This window comes from Protopterus annectens, chromosome 17.part0 (genome assembly GCF_019279795.1).
Source record: "Protopterus annectens isolate FY-2018-M chromosome 17.part0, PAN1.0, whole genome shotgun sequence".
Classification (NCBI taxonomy): domain Eukaryota; kingdom Metazoa; phylum Chordata; order Ceratodontiformes; family Protopteridae; genus Protopterus; species Protopterus annectens.
The window spans coordinates 37,702,454-37,719,129 of record NC_056751.1 but is presented as its reverse complement, the minus strand read 5'-3'; the positions used below and the strand labels follow the sequence as shown (position 1 = coordinate 37,719,129).

At 41.7% G+C, this 16,676-nt stretch overlaps 1 protein-coding gene across 1 annotated transcript in view; it reads left to right on the top strand.

The window, feature by feature from the left end:
* WDFY3 (WD repeat and FYVE domain containing 3) overlaps positions 1 to 16,676 on the top strand; it is a 5,086,165-nt gene that overhangs the window by 3,794,558 nt on the left and 1,274,931 nt on the right. Inside the window, exon 35 of the mRNA XM_044059488.1 lies at positions 3,916 to 4,015. Coding sequence (XP_043915423.1) covers positions 3,916 to 4,015 — 100 coding nt within the window. The remainder of the gene's footprint in view (positions 1 to 3,915; positions 4,016 to 16,676) is intronic.

Sequence of the window (16,676 nt, the reverse complement as noted above, 5' to 3'; positions counted from 1 at the left end):
TTTGGTTTTCTTAGCAGTGTCCTCTCAGGGCTTAGACTCCCTGTCTCAGTTGGCATGAAATCGCGGAAGGGAGTGGCAGCTAAACCTGTCCTTTAGTTATCTCAAGTTGACTATCAGTTTGGCTATATGGAAGGAGCCCTAAAGCTTTGTCAGCTGCCCAACTGTTATATCTTGTGCAAGATAGAATTCAGAATAGCTGCAGCAGTGGTTATTCAGACATGCATGTTTACTTACATGACTGTATTTTAGCTTGCTTTGAGTTGTCAGCATGTGGTGGCTGATGGTATATCTCCAAAGTGTAAGTCTATAGTGTGATTTCACCATGAACTGCATGTCCATTGGAATTTTTTTCAGAAACTTGTATCTCAATGTTAGCAGCATTCACTAACTTCATATAGAGCTGACATGTTTTTAATTGAGGGTTTTGCTCTTTTGTGGAGCCTGTGCAGTAATAGGCTTTCTGATTTTCATTTTAGAGCCAAAAAGGCTGAAGTCAAAACATCTACTAGGATGGCTTCTAAGGACATATCAGAAAGTTTTACCATTTGGGCTTAGAGCTGTCCTCAATCCCACCTTATCTTTTTAACCACTGTGTGTGCATGTCCAGCTTCAGGCACCTTTGCTTTTTTCCTGAACCTCATTTAGTTTACAAACAATGTTTGTTTCAGACCATTCAACTTAGAATGTGGAATAGGAGGCAAATGTTGGCTTAGGACAGGAGTGTAAAACAATTTTTGAAGAGAATTCTTTATCTCATATCTCAAATGAAGAATTCATCTCCCTCTGATGAGATTGCATTGTTATTTACAAGCTGTTATATCCACGTTTAGGACAATCTGGTGCAACAACTCTGAAGTTTTCATCCTGGAAGACATTTTTTTTCTGGTAGCAGTTGCTTTCACTCAGCAGTTTTGCAGCTATGTTTTCTTACGTGCAGAGAGCTACATTTATCATTGTATGTGACTGACTCCCTCTGGACGAATCCTTATTTCCTCCAGTAAGTGGTGTCTGCATGTTGCCTTAAGTAGTCTTTTCATCTTCTCTTATTGTTTCCAGATGTTCAGAACAGAAGTGAATGCATTCTCCACTCTGTGGTGTTTGTATTTTACTTCCGCGGAGTTCGTGGTCAGTGGAGCATGAACCAGGTAGGTATTCATGTTCTTTGTCCCTGGTAAGGGAATTGTGGCATTGACCATGCTGTTTGTATACTGCTTGGTGGTTCTTAACCAGGCACTCAACAGTGTTTTTAAAAGCCTTCTGCAAGTACTGAGATTTGGAGAGGCTTCTTTTGGTACTTTCTTTCAAGAATGAGTCCACTGTGGACTTCTGTACCAAAAACAATGTTCCTTCCACTGCAGGACATGGTGCTGTACCAAAGCAAGCTTGTTTTCACTGCAGGATATCATGCTGTATTTTGAAACTAGAAGGTCGGAATCCTGGATCTCTAAAACTGTAAAGTTTGAATTTTCTTTTTTTTAATAATATCTGCTCATGTGGCCAGTCATGTTCCGAGATTTCCTTGGCTTTACTTGCCAAAATTTGGGACTAAGTATGATCACTCCCAAAGTTTAGAAATTTCATGTGTGGAATTGTATGCTTCATAATTCTTAGGTAGAGTCTGAATCTTTTAAATGGATATCTTCCACAAACACTCTAGTCTGAGCTTCCATATAACATTTTTTACAAGAATAGTGCTTCTGAACATTTTTGCCTTGAAGCTCATCTTCTGCCTCTTGGGATTCATTACGTTTTTTTGGGTTTATTTTATGTTAAAGCTTGAGATTCTGTCCATGTGTACTGCCTGCTATTGAAGGTCCCTGTATTAATGTGAGTACTCACTATATTATCTGGTCTGTGAGAGTGTTGTCTGCAGCAGATGCTTTATTCCTCCATATGTCCTGTTTGTGTCCAGGTATTCCAACTTCTTCATGTATGTGTGGTGGTAGTCTATGTTAGTAAATAAGTATGTAATAGTTTATGGTACTGGTTTTTATAGGTAAAACATTTTGAGCAGGTATCTAGAACTGGCGGCCACTAGGGTGACAGCTGCCTATAACCACAGGCTGAGGGCACCATCTATATGTTAGAATGGTTACCTGTCAAAAGATCGAGCATGTGAAATATCAAACACCATATGGTCAATATTTCACATAATCGATCCATGTAAAGTAATAAAAAAAAGAAGCAACAAATACGAAGCTGTTATTGCAGGGGGAGCAAGCCCCCCTGCACCCCCACCCACCTACTTAAATATACCAAATCCGAGATCGCGCAACACCAACAATACAGCGCAGAATGGGAATTATTCCTATTCCCTTCTGTAGAGTGATCTCGGAGTTGTTATATTTAAGTAGGGTGGGTGGGGAGCAGCCCCCCACGGGGGGTGCAGGGGGGCTTGCCCCCCCTGCAATAACATCTTTGTATTTGTTTCTTTCTTTCTTTTTTTTTTTTAATTACTTTACATGGATCGATCATGTGAACTATCGACCATATGGTGTTCGATAGTTCACATGCTCGATCTTTTGACAGGTAACCGTTAGAGTAGATATATCTTCATGTGTTTGGAAAGTCAGGTTTTTCAGAAGTTTCAAGGGAGCATCAGAAATTCTCACTTGATCTAGTAACTTCATGTGACACCCATGAAGGGATTAGTCAGTATGAGTTTTCCTGTTTATATTTTTAACAGTCTAACTAAATTCCTACTAGTACTTGCTGTAGCAGGCAACTGAGTAAATGTCAGGAAAATCCTACTCAGACAGCTGAACATTATTTGGGGTTAATCAGAGTCTCTTTAATTGATGGCAGGTTTGTACCCAAGAAGACTGAATACTGCAATTAAATCAAAAGGTGCGTCAACAAAGTATTAGTTTAAGGGTGTGCACACTTACGCAACCTATTTATTGTACATTTTTTATTTTTTATATTTTTCCCCTAACAGATTTGTTTGTTTTTCAATTGAATTGTACATTTTATAGGTCACATTAAAAATGGAAAAACACGTTTTATAGCCTCTGTGTGTATATGAACCTTAAATGTATAGCTTCTAAAGTATCCATTCAAATCAGGGAGTGTTAAACCACCTTGTACTATGGGGAGAAAAAAAATTATTCCACTTAATTCTTAGTCTTTCTTTCCACTTTCTAATTATGGTCCACATAATCTCTGGTTGATAAAAATGTATCTGACCTGCATCTAAAACTAAATTGGCTAGAAACATTTTACTGCTTGTATCTTACTAGCCAAATCTGCAGTCAAGAGCATCCAATTTTTCAGTTTGTATGTTATCTTCTGTTTAGTCTCGTTACACATATCCTTAGCTATTGTCATAAAACCCTTTTTTAATCAGTATGCATGTATACTTCTTCATATCATGTCTCCATAAATGTGAGTATTGCTTAACTAATTCATGTGTGGGCACCCATGTCCCCATGTATATGGGTATTTTTGTACCAGTTCATAGTTACTTAGTGTACCATGTTAATATATCTTCATTTATTTTATGTCCTGGAAAGAATTGAAACTGCCTCAGAATGTTCCACAACACTGAAATGTCCTTTTCTGGATTTATCAAGTGTAAAATAATACCACATGTGAAGCTAACTTTTCTTGTTTTCTATGCCAGTTATATACTTGAATTTGAGAGTCCCTTATTTTATTCATCAGCAGCTCTTTATAAGCAAATAACTAGTGGGAAAGAGGACACCCCTACTTGTTTGAGTTTTCCTGTCTTTTATAACCACACATTTTTTGCTAGGCTGAAATGGTAAACCTATCTCAAACATTTAGGGTGATGTTACAATAATATAGCTATGTAGTTTAAAGTGTGAATATCATAAAATAATTGTTCTTGTGAAAATATATTATAAGGACTCCTCAAAACTCTTAACTAAATTGATTTTATTTCATTTGTAATAGGCTTCTCCAGAAAGATCAACAAGGTCACAACAGAAAGAATTCCAGACACACATTCTGGACAGTGTAATGGATCACTTAATAGCAGCTGATGTGCTTTTGGGTAAGTACAGCTGGGGTTGATGCAAAGTTTACTCTAGCTCTAAAATTACATTGTTTCCTTTTATGTTTCTTGCTAGTTATGTTGATATTTGTAATTTAGTTGATTTGCAAGATTTATTGCATGTGTTTGTCTTACAGTCTTCCCTGAATGGTACAGATAATAAGTACAGTCAACTCTCGGTTAACTGGCAACCATGGGGATTGATAGATGCCAGATAACTGTAGTTTCTGGTTGCTTGAGAGTTACTATTAAAAATAGCCCTGACTAATACTGTACCCTGTAGTACTTGTTTGGTTTGACTTGTTCTCAGGTTGGGGAGAGAGGGAATTTATTCCCATCTTTCTTTTTGTTGTTGTGTCTTTTGGCTTTTCCTGGTTAGGGGTTGCCACAGCGGAACTCCGGTCCGCTAATGATTGGCAGTAGATTTTTATGTGCCGAGTTGCCGGCCCTGATGCACAATCTTCAATGAGGGTACGCCCATTCACGCATGTCTCCACACAGAAGACGCTTTAGCTGAGAATCGGACAGGACAACGTCTTACTGTGAGGCGACAATGCTACCGCAGCACCACCACCGCAGAAACTCTAAACATGTAAGGTATGTTTCTGCAGGGGAAAACAGAAAGTGCAACACATGGAAATTTTACTGTATTTCTTCTATTTTTTTTTTTTTTTTGCTGGGTTTGTGAGTTCCGGTTAACTGACAGTTTACTGTACCGTTGTCTTTTACTGTCTGTTATCAGTCAGGATTCACCACCCTCTGCTGAATAATAAATATCCATAAGATTAGTTCAGATTATGTTGGTTATCTATCACAAAAGCTTCATCTCAACCATAATTAGTCATGCATTTCCTGTCACAGTTTCATCCTTGTACAGAATGGGCAAGTACTTGCTCTTTTGTGCACAGGGCTTTTTGTGATGGAAGTATTACATAACTGGAACAGCATTTAGAAGCTTGCATAGTAATTTCTTACACTGAGCCTGTCTAATGGATTACTTTGGATTACTTGGCTTAGTTTTGTGGAGCTACCGACCAGACTTCTTTTTCATGCTTATATACTATTTTGTTTTTAGTAACTGTTAATTACAGCTTGTGGGTGAAAATTGTGTGTGTGTGTGTGTGTGTGTGTGCGTGTGTGTGTGTGTGTGTGTGTGTGTGTGTGTGTGTGTGTGTGTGTGTGTGTGTGTGTGTGTGTGTGTGTGTGTGTGTGTGTGTGTGTGTGTGTGTACACAGTGGATATAAAAAGTTTACACAACCCTGTTAAAATAGGTTCATACTAGGCTATCTGCCCTAGGGCCTATACAAGCCTAGCTGTAACAATTTCCTGGCTATTTCTTCCCACACTATTTACTTCCCTGGACCCCTGTCTAGCAGGGCGACTGGCATGATCCCCGGGGTGAATTTCCTTTCTCCTATCCAATCATCAAGGTTCCTTTTGAAGAGGGCCAAAGAGGCGCTCTGCTTGACATGTATGGGCAGTCTATTCCAGAGTCTGGGGAGTCTCTGGGTCAGGAACCTATCCCTCCAACATGTTTTGTTTATTGTGATGACAAGGTTTAGATCCCTGGAGCGTGTGGCTCTGAGGGATTGGGAGTTCTTTAAGTGTAGCATGTCCAACAGCTCTGGGTTTGACATGGCCTTGTATGTTAAGCAGACATTGCCTCGGAGTAGACCATATGCGACAGAGTATAGCTGGAGTTTTTTAAGGCGGTCAACATAGGGCATCTGCTTTAGGCTTGTGATTCTTTTACTGAGGTATTTTTGTGGCCTTTCCAGTTGTTGCAGATGTCTTGAGAGGTACATACCAAATGGGGAGTTGTATTCTATAATGAGTCTAATGAGGGATGAGTACAGTGGGACAACGACCTCCTTTTTTCTGGATGAAAAGCCCTTAGTGATGAGGTCTGCCACATAGAAGGATTTCCTGACTGTTGTGGCGATGTGGTTATTGAAGGTGAGACCACTGTCCACCTGTGTCCCTAAGTCTCTTATCACACTTTTGGTGTTTAGTGTACTGCCACCTATGTGGTAATTCACGGATACATGTTTTTTTCCAAAGAGGATAATTATACATTTCTTGGCATTGAGCTTGAGCCCATGGCTTTGGCACCAAGCATCTGTTTCTGTAAGGCCCTTTTGTAGCGTATCCACATCATTTGGGGATTCAATAATGGCTCCCAGTTTGCAGTCATCTGCAAACATTGTTAGCCAGAGTCACTTAGTGTTGGCCTCTACTTCAGAGTAGTAGATGCCAAACAAGAGAGGTCCCAGGACTGAACCCTGAGTTACTCCACTTGTCTGGAGCTGGATTTGGAGTCGGCTAATACTCCAACTGCCAGGTTTTTGTGATATAAAAAAATAAGACCACAATAAATAATTTCAAAACTTTTCACACCTTTAATGTGAACTATAACCTGTACAATTCAATTAAAAAATAAACAAATCTATTGGGGAAAAAAATATAAAAAATGTACAATACGCTGGTTGCATAAGTGTGTACACCCTTAAACTAATACTTTGCTGTGTGTGTACACCCTTAAACTAGTACTTTGTTGATGCACCTTTTGATTTAATTACAACATTGAGCTGCCTTGGGTACACACCTTCCATCAATTAAAGAGACTCTGATTAACCCCAAATAAAATTCAGCTGTCCAAGTAGGATTTTCCTGGCATTTACTCAGTTGCCTGCAACAGCAAAAGCCATGGTTTGCAGAGAGTTTACAATGCATCAAAGGGACTCATTGTTAAAAGGTATCAGTCAGGAGAAGGGTACAAAATAATTTCCACAGCATTGGATATACCATGGAACACAGTCATCAAAAAGTGGAGAAAATATGGGACAACAGTGATGTTGTAAAGTACTGGACGTCCCTCCAAAATTGATGAAAAGACAAGATGAAAACTGGCCAGGGAGGCTGCCAAGAGACCTACAGGAATTTCTGGTAAGTACTGGTTGTGTACTACATCTGACAACAATCTCCCGTATTCTCCATATGTGTGGACTATGGGGTAGGGTTGCAAGACAGAAGCCTTTTCTTACACAGAAAAACATCCAGGCCCAGCTAAAATTTGCAACACAATACATCAAGTCTCCCAAAAGCTTGTGGGAAAATGTGTTATGGTCTAATGAGACCAAAATTTAACTTTTTGGCCACAATTCCAAAAGGTACTTTTGGCACAAAAACAACACTTTGCATCAGCAAAAAAACACCATCCCCATGGTGAAGCATGGTGGTGGTAGTATCATGCTTTTGGGTTGCTTTTCTTGGCATTGAGCTTGAGCCCATGGCTCTGGCACCAAGCATCTGTTTCTGTAAGGCCTCAAGGCAGGATTCCACACAATTATAGAGGTCTTCACTTGGAGTCAAGACCCTATGTGATCAGCTGCTGTTTCTTGTGGACCCTCTGACTTTGAGGCTGTGGAGAGGGCCTTCTGTTTACCCCAAGCAAGAACTTCCTTGCTATCTTCAGATCCTACCCACCCACCAAGTGACTGAGCACTGATCCTGATATGCCTTCTCCACCAGGACAGCCACCCCATTCAAGCCTTCAGCCAGTCTTTATACAGGACTTCCCAGCTTCATCTGATACTTCACCGGACCATCCCTTTTGATGAGCTCCCTAGGAAGAGAACATGCGAAAGAAAGCACCTAGATTCCCCACAGGAATCTATCACTGAAGGCACTGACTTTAATGAAGAGGATAGGTTTGATATCTGATGATACTAGCGATACTAGAACTCCCTAAACAGAGAAGTGAGTGATCGTCCGATACACTTTCCTAAGAGGTGTTTGTTTTTCTGGAGGCTTTCGGGGCTGGTCTGGCTGCATCTTTGGTGGTCCTTGTGGCTGATGAGTTAATCAACTTTATCTCATGCTGATACTGTAGAACCTATCCCTAAGAGACCCAACAAGTTTCTAGCTTCTTCAAAAGATAGGGCCCACTGGAGCAAGGGAGTTCCTGTAGATGCCATGGTTGTAGCAGCAGCCACCAAGAAAGAGCTTGCAGAATAGAGCTTGTCTGTCCACCCTCCTAATAGAGAGTCTAGGTCATTGGACAGGTTTGTTAAGCGCTTTTATTTCTCAGCGACATTTGCCCTTCATTCGCTGAATTATTTGATAAATTTTATCAGGCTACTAAGGGATTCGATCATGGAGCTTTCCAAATGGGTTTTAGGGTCCAGGTCTGTGGAGGACCAGAAGAAAGCTTCTTCACATCTGGCCAACCTACAGTCCATCCATCTCCAGTGTGTCCATAAGGTTAATCTTTCATGCTACTGAGGGTTACTCTACTGCTACGGGTTCAGGCATAGTAATCAAGAGGCATGTCTGGATGCACATATGTGAATTTACAGAGCCCTTCAAGTCTTCATTCCTTAGTGCTCCCTTTGATGGACAGTCTTTGCGCAGCCCCAAAATTCAAGAAACACTGTCCAGAAGTGAACAAGATGGAAAAACTCTTTCTGCCGCTTGGATTTCTTTCTACTCCTTGAGATCTTTCTCCAGGAATCAGTGAGGAAGTAGAAAGATGTGGTTCCACGAGTCTTTCTAAGAGTCACAAGGCAATAGTTCCTCCTGGGCCAGAGGGGGGAACTCTAATGGAAGATGCTGCCGTCTCGGCAGAGGTGGCCCACAAAACCAAGGCTTCAGAGATATCTTTTCTGACAAACATTACCACTACTTCTGAAGGTTTACCCCATTGCTACACTCCGGAGGTAGTTGTGGGCTGCATATCTCTGCACCCAGGACCCTGGGCATCCATCACAAATGACATTTGCATGTAGCAAGTCATAGTCAGAGGCTGTTTCATACTATTTTCCCAAATTCCACCAACAAAGATGAAAAAGATACCCAGTTTTTCACCCAATCAGATGAAGACTACAGCCTTGGAAATAGAAGAGCTGCTAGAAAGAGTCATCCAGAAAGTCCCACCAGACCAACAAGGATCTTGAACATAATCAAGATTCTGTTTATTTCCAAAGAAGACAGGGATCGTGAGACCAATTCTGGATCTCAGCAGTCTTAACCAGTACATAAAATACTCAAGGTTCCAGATGGTCACGGTTCAGTCCATTTTACCTCTTCTACAAAAGGATGACTGGATGTGCTCAGTAGATCTAAAAGATGCTTACTGTCATATCAGAATGAACAGGCACTCAAGAAAATCCTGAGAGCCAGCAGTTACCAATTCAGAGTACTGCTGTTTGGTCTCACTATAGCCCCCAGGGTGTTCACCAAATGCATGGATGTGGTGCATTTCACCTGAGACTGCTGGGTGTTTCTGTATCAGTACGATTGGCTCCTGACTGCACCATCCAGGCATCTATTGATTAAGATGAGGGATTACTTGCTGCAGTTATGTTGCTTTTTGGGCATCACAGTCAACTACACCAAGTCATAGCTTACTCCTACACAGACCCAGGAGTTCATAGGTACTTGTCTAGACATGATCAACCAGATTGCTTCTCTTCCTTTAACAAAGGTCGACACCCTCAGGTCATGAAGGTGATCTCTCTTTCCCATCCAACAACAAACTAGTCCTTCAAGTGTTTGGATCAATGGCAGTTGCAGTAACTCTAGCCCTGTTAACCAGATATCATATTGCCTGTCCTTCAATGGACTCTTTCAGTATAAAGGTCTATACTTCAGCATCCTCTGAGTGACACAGTCAAGATTTACAGAGTTTGCAAGGAATACCTTTTATAGTGGATGCATTCAGAAGTTGTTTCTCAAGGTTGTCCCTTTGTTCTCCTTTAACTAGTAGCTACAGTAACCACGGATGCCTCCCAAATTGTGTATGTGTGTGTGGGGGGCATTTCTTGGAAATTGCAGTCCAAGGTGCATGTTCCCCAGAAGAGGCCATTCTGCACATCAGTGTCATGAAGATGAGTGCTGTCCTACTAGCAGTGCTGGCCATTCAAGGTGTTCTACCTTTGGGGATTATTGCAATACATACGGACAACATGCAACTAGTCTGTTGTTATCAACAAACGGGGGAGGACGACCAGATCTTATCTGTTATGTCAAGAAGCAGTGAGTGTGTAGCAGTGGGTGATCTCTTCCATTCGCTTCCTTTTGGCAGTGCACATACCACAGAAAAACAATGTGCTTGTAGACATGCTAAGCAGATCCATTTTGATATCTCTCAGAGTAGTTACTCAATCAAACAGTGGTTGATGAGATTTTTTGTCACTGGGTCAACCTTGCTTTGATCTTTTTGCTTCTTCCCTCAACAAGTGCAGCATGTTCTTTGCCCTCGTCTATCCACGTGGGGAGACATCGAGAAATGATGTGGGCCACTATTGTCCATCAGGTCTACTTTACTCTTTCCCCAGTTACCATTAATTCCTAAACTTCTACAGAAAGCAGTCCACTTAAACAGCAAAATCATCCTCATTACACCCTTTTGGCCTTGACAGGTCTGGTTTCACTTCCTCTGGCCTCCTCTTATTTATCCTCCTTGGATACTGGATCTACATCCACACCTTTTTTATCACCTAACAAAGGTACCACATCCAGACATCAACTGCCTGAAGTTAATCACATGGTTTCTCTAATTCCCATGATGGCTAGGCAGTCCAGGCTTTCTTCCCCAGTTTGATGGATTCTTTTATCCTTTTAGAAGCTTTCCGCTAGGAAAATTTGCAGGAATAAATGGAAGACATTTTCAGTCTGGACCCTTCAGAGAGATTTCGATCCTTTATCCGCTCCAGTCTCAGCAGTTCTTGATTGTTTTGGCTTTCATTTTTAACAGTGAGGCGAGCTACTGTACTGTCAAACTTTAACTAACGGCCATTCAAATTTTCATTCAGAAGAGAATCACTCCTCCCTGGCTACCTTGAGCTTATGCAAGGCTTTCCTTAAATGTACTTTTCTACTCAGACCTTCAGCTAAAGGTCCTACTTCTCCTTGGGATTTGACTATTCTCTTACAGGCTCTTACCCAACCTCCCATTGAACCTTCCACTAAGATGGATCTTAAGTTTTTATCTTAGAAAACAATGTTTCTGGTCACTATTACCTCTACTAGATGAGTATCTGAACTCCATACCCTTTCTGCAAGACCTCCATCCTTGGTCTTTCATAAAGATAGAGGTGGGAATTCAGTAAAGCTTACACAAATTTATTTTTGGTATATACTTCGCAGTGTGATGGGTACACAAGCGCAGACAGTTTTAGATTCAGTAAGTGTCGCATAACAGCACACAAGCACGCGCAAACAGAGAAAGTTCTGTGGGATACAAATTACCTCATAAGCAGTTGAATCTTATGCAGATGACCCAGGTGGAGTAATCCAACAAGCAGAAAGGCATTCATGTAGACTCCATGTCAGTGTCCGCAGTGTATGTGAAAATTTTCTGCGTACAGGAGTCTACATGGACAGAAAGGGACGTAAAAGTTCACAAATATGGACATAGCTCCCCAGAAAATTTTATATCACAGACATATATGTGCAAAAGATGCATTGTGAATATCTGAGAAAGGAAGGGAATTTGTAAAATAAATAAATATTTTGTTTTAATAATTTCGGGATGTTTGCGCTCCGTGCCTGACAAAAAAATATATATATTTCTAATATGGTTTTCACAAATGTACTGTAGGACCTTGCATCGGGTCCATACAGTCGTGCATACGTGCTGTCACTAAAGTTAGAAAGCTATGAACCATTAAGTATCTAGGCTGCCAGCCCGAATATGTATGTAAATGAGGTGGATTTACTGAATTGCTAAAAGGAGCAACTGTGTCAGCATATCTCCTTCATATAGGCTCCTACATGATGATGATATTCCCAGAGGATGTGGATGACATCAGGGGGAGTGTTTCTCATTATTTTATTAGTTTTTGTTCCCAGCTGCCCCGCATAGCTGACCATGTTCGTGCATACAGGGTACCCATGTGACAGTGAAGACGTAGGCAGCAATCAATTAAAACTGGATATCTTCAGTAAATATTTTTGACTTTTGTGTAAGCTGTGCTGCGTGTTGTGATGCATAGCAGCTTGGCACTCACTAAAGTATGGCTTGTAAATTATGTCAGTTATATCCTGGTGGACCTAAAGCAGAACTGTGTAAAATATGCATACACCCTGCATTTTGATTTTCCCTCATTTCTCTGGGCCATTGGAGTAGAGACTTGGAAATTTTAACTGGGATAATGCTAGGGGCTTCTGCAGGTCTGCTACATCTGTATATGCTAGTTGCTGAAGTCAGTGCTGCTGACAGTAGGCCTAGGCCGAGAAAGAGAAGAGTGTTCAGGCCCAGGGTAACCTTTCAGGAGCTACATGAGCTGGAGATAGTAGAGCGCTACTGGTGGACAGGGACATATTACGAGAACTCATTGAGCTCTGCCTCCCTCAAGCTAACAGAGGGGAACGTGTCCCAGTGAAGACAAAGGTATGTGTAGCCCTTAGGGTGCTAGCTACAGGTATTTTTCAAAGACCAACTGGGGACATGATGGGGGTGTCACAGGCATCTGCATCCAGGATACTGTAACAGTTCTGGGATGTTATACTTCCACATGCCAGTGAGCACATATCTTCTCCCCTTACCCCTGAGGCAAGAACCAGCAATATGCAACACTTATGCCATGTAGCACACTGCCCTGAAGTACTGGGTGTCATAGAATGCACACATGTACACATTAAGGCACCACCCAGTGAACAAGGTACAATCTATGTTAACTGCAATGGGTACCACTCCATCAGCTGCCAGGTCGTGTGCAGTGCCCAGGGGCTTATCCTAAATATGTGTGCTGGCAACCATGGCATTTATCATGACTCCCATAGCTGGCACATATCACAGCTGTACCAGATGTTTGTTGGGGGGACATCCCACAGGGCCATTTACTGGAGGATGCTGGCTACTCCCTGGAACAGTGGACAATGACACCCATCAGAAATGCACACACATCCACGGAAGAACGCCATAGTGAGGCACACACACAAACTAGGAATATCATAGAGCGTGTTTTTGGGCTTCTGAAGTCACAGTGCTGGTGCCTCAATATATCTGGTGGAGTCCTGCAGTATACTCCAGCCACATGTGCACAGATATTTACAGTATGTGCTATGCTACACAATCTGATCCTACAGAAACAGCTACAGCAGGATCAGCAAAGGGAAGGGATACACATCCCCCCACCAGTGCTTAGGTCACCACAGTCACAGGAGGACTCAGAGAAGGAACACACATCTGATGTCCCTGTAGGCAGACGTAGTTGCGCTCAGTATGCCCTGGCTTTGGCTGAGACAACGCATAGCACATTCACTGACAACCTAGGAACCTAGGGACTAACACCTTTACTCCTACTCACATACAGGAATTAAAATTGATGCCAGGCAACTCACACACCCTGTACCTATGCATGTATTGGCTGTGTACTGCTTGCATCAGACAGAGTCATCCTTGAACTACGGTTGCTGCATTTGCAGAGGAAGTCCATAACCTGTACAGTAGTCTAATGGATTATCATGATATGTCAGTGTATATATGGATCAGGTACGTTATACAAGTAACTGTAGCGGGCTAGTTGGACAGAAGTGACATCCACATGGGACTATAGTTACCCATTCCACTAACGTTTCCATTTCTATTCAGTAGGCCTCATGCATGGAATATTCATGCAGTCTTACTGCAACAAATTACTAGTACATCATGGACGGGAGATGCTGGACAATTGGGTTAAGTGATAGTCAGACTGTCTTGTATCCCAGCAGAACATCTGGTGTTGTTCTCCCACCCCCAACACAGCAGTGTTCCCTTGTAACTGCTTTTAACAGTAACTCATCAGTGATGTATGATCATTTCACTCAGTCTCAGGACAGTGCTATAAAAATTGATCATACATTGTATGTCTAAGGTAATGGAGGAATAACCAGTGTACTTATGCAGGTGATTGTATGAGGAATGACCCCCTGTCTAATCAGGGGTCTTCTGCGGTTTAAAGGACTAAGGCAATCACCTTGTGTGATGGTGTTCTTGGTTCTTATCTAGAAGTATCCACTTGTTTTTGTATGTGAGGTATCAGTAATTTGTGTTCTATAGACCGTCAGAATGTTTATGCTGTATTGTTTTAACCGCTGTCACATTTTAATTACATAAGACAACTTTAGAAAATCTTAGCCAATGTGAGTGAAGTACAGCAGTGCAGAAACAGGGACAAATGTCGTATTGTGTAATACAGAAATTCCCAGACTGGAGTACAGTGAGGTGTGGACTGGAGTCAGTTTATAACTAGCCAAGGCTCCCATTGGGCCTGCTCATACACTTAGTTAAACCAAACACAAATCTGTTGCTCCTCCCACATTGACTTTTATAATATATTTATGTGTGTGTAGATACATGTACAGCTGTCTCTTACTATCCCTTTCGCCCTATATATACTTCCAACAGTTATGGTGCACGCCCCAGAAAACAGTGCAGATGGATAAGAACAAACACTCCACATGTAATCTAGCACTATAAACTCAATGTCATAAAAAAGCTTGATTCAGCATCAGTCCACAATAATCCATGATAAGGTTTCCTGTTCCCAGCCAGTGATGGCTGAGTAAGAGGCCTGGTTCAGACAGCAGCACTGCTTTCTGCTGTCTTTTGTCACTGTTTGAGCATTTTTTTGTGGATATATTATATTTTGGAATTAAATGATGATGGATTATCCTGGCTTATATATATACTATATATATATATATATATATATATCAGACACACACAAACCAACGTGTGTGTGTATATATGTATCCCTGTGATACACACACGCACACACACACACACACACACACACACACACACACACACACACATAGTCTGCATTACCCCACATACCCAGATTGTGGTGATTAAAGCTGCACTATGACACATATATAATGTTGGTCAGAAAACCTAAAGTAAGGGCTCAGCAGTAAATAATGCACTTATTTACAACCCCCTGTGCCTCTGCTGGATGTCACAACACATACACCACCAAGTGAACAAGTTGTGTAATGTATAATGTTGTGTACTCACACATTGACGTGGCAAATTGTTTTTGGCCACAGGCTTGCCCATCCAAATGCAAACAGACACATATGGCCAAAATAGATACTGTTGCCACATAGCTAGGATAAACAGTTGTCTGACTGCTAGGGTGCTAGATGCTGATGACAGTCAAAAGAATTTTCACTCTGCAGGCATACACACTGTTCAGCACAGGCCTTGTGTATGTCTTCTACAAGTAGTTGACCTGCAGTAATTTATAAAGCAGACTTGAGGCATGGCATGTGCATTAAGTGTTCTGATCTGTAGTGTGTGTAAGACTAGATAGGTAGGGATTCTAATCTCACCCTGGCCCACTTGGTCTGTTTGTGTGTGTGTGCATCCCCCACAAAACAAGTGTGAATCCCCCACTGACTTCCAAACTGCAATGAATATGCACTTTTTGGCCCTTGCAGTTGATGCAGGCCTCCAAACTCATGTCTTACACAAGGCCTGCAGATGTCATCTACCATAAGACTACCAGCAGCTACCTTAGAATCAGACTTAAGCTGTGGTGCTTGCGTTAAGTACTCTGATCTGCAGTGTGCAAGACTAGATAGGTAGGGGTTCTAATCTCACTCCAGTCCACTTGCTGTGTTTGTGTGTGCATATGTGCATTTCCCTACAAAATGAATATGATTAGAAAGAGACAGGGTTTTTCACTATTTTGGGCATAGCAGGTGATGCAAGCCTCAATATTCCAGTCCTCCACAAGGCCCGTTTACTGCATCCAGTATAAGAGCACCTAAAGTAATGTCAGACTAGAGGTGTGGCACATGGGTTACGTACTGTGATCTGTAGTGTGTAAGACTAGATAGGTAGGAGTTCTAATCTCATTGTGGCCAGCTTGGAGTGTGTGTGCGCTGTGCAGTGTCCTGTAAACATTCATTAGTAGTGATAACATTATCACTGTAGCCAAGTTGGTGTGTGTGCATGTTAGAGCATTTTACATCATCCTATGAGACCACAGCTTTGTTGGACTTTACTAGGCTAATGGCCTTAGGGCCCTTGTTGTCCTAGCCAAGTTCTGACCCTTATTTATGCGATCAGCACCTGTTGCCCCTGTCCAAATGGGACACAGGCAGAACACCTTTGGTGAACTTATGGCCACCCATCCAATTGTACAGATTGTATCTGAGGAAGGACAATGAGGTGCGCTGTTTGACATTGAGTGGGAGTCTTTTGCAAAGGTTTGTTAAATCCTGGTAGACATAATCTCTCCCTCCAGCATATTTTATTGATGTAACATACCAGGTTAAGGTCCTTGCAGTGAGTAATCTGTGTACCATTTGACTTATGGATATGCAGCATTACCAATAAAGCAGGGTCAGAGTTTGCCTTGTATGCAAGGCAGAGATCACCTCTGAGTTGTCTGTATGACACAGACTATAATTACAATGATTTCAGATGATGCCCACAGGACAGATGCTGAAGATGAATTTCCCTTGTAAGGAACCTTTGTGGTTTCTGCATTTGCCTCTAGTGCTTGGAAACATTCATAACAAAGTGGCCATTGCACTCGCATATTGGCCTGATGATGGAGGAGTACATGGATGTTATAACTACTTCATATTCAGGTGACATCTCCCTCAGTTATGACATGAGCAAGATATAATACCCTTCTTACCACTGCAGAGACATGGTGAT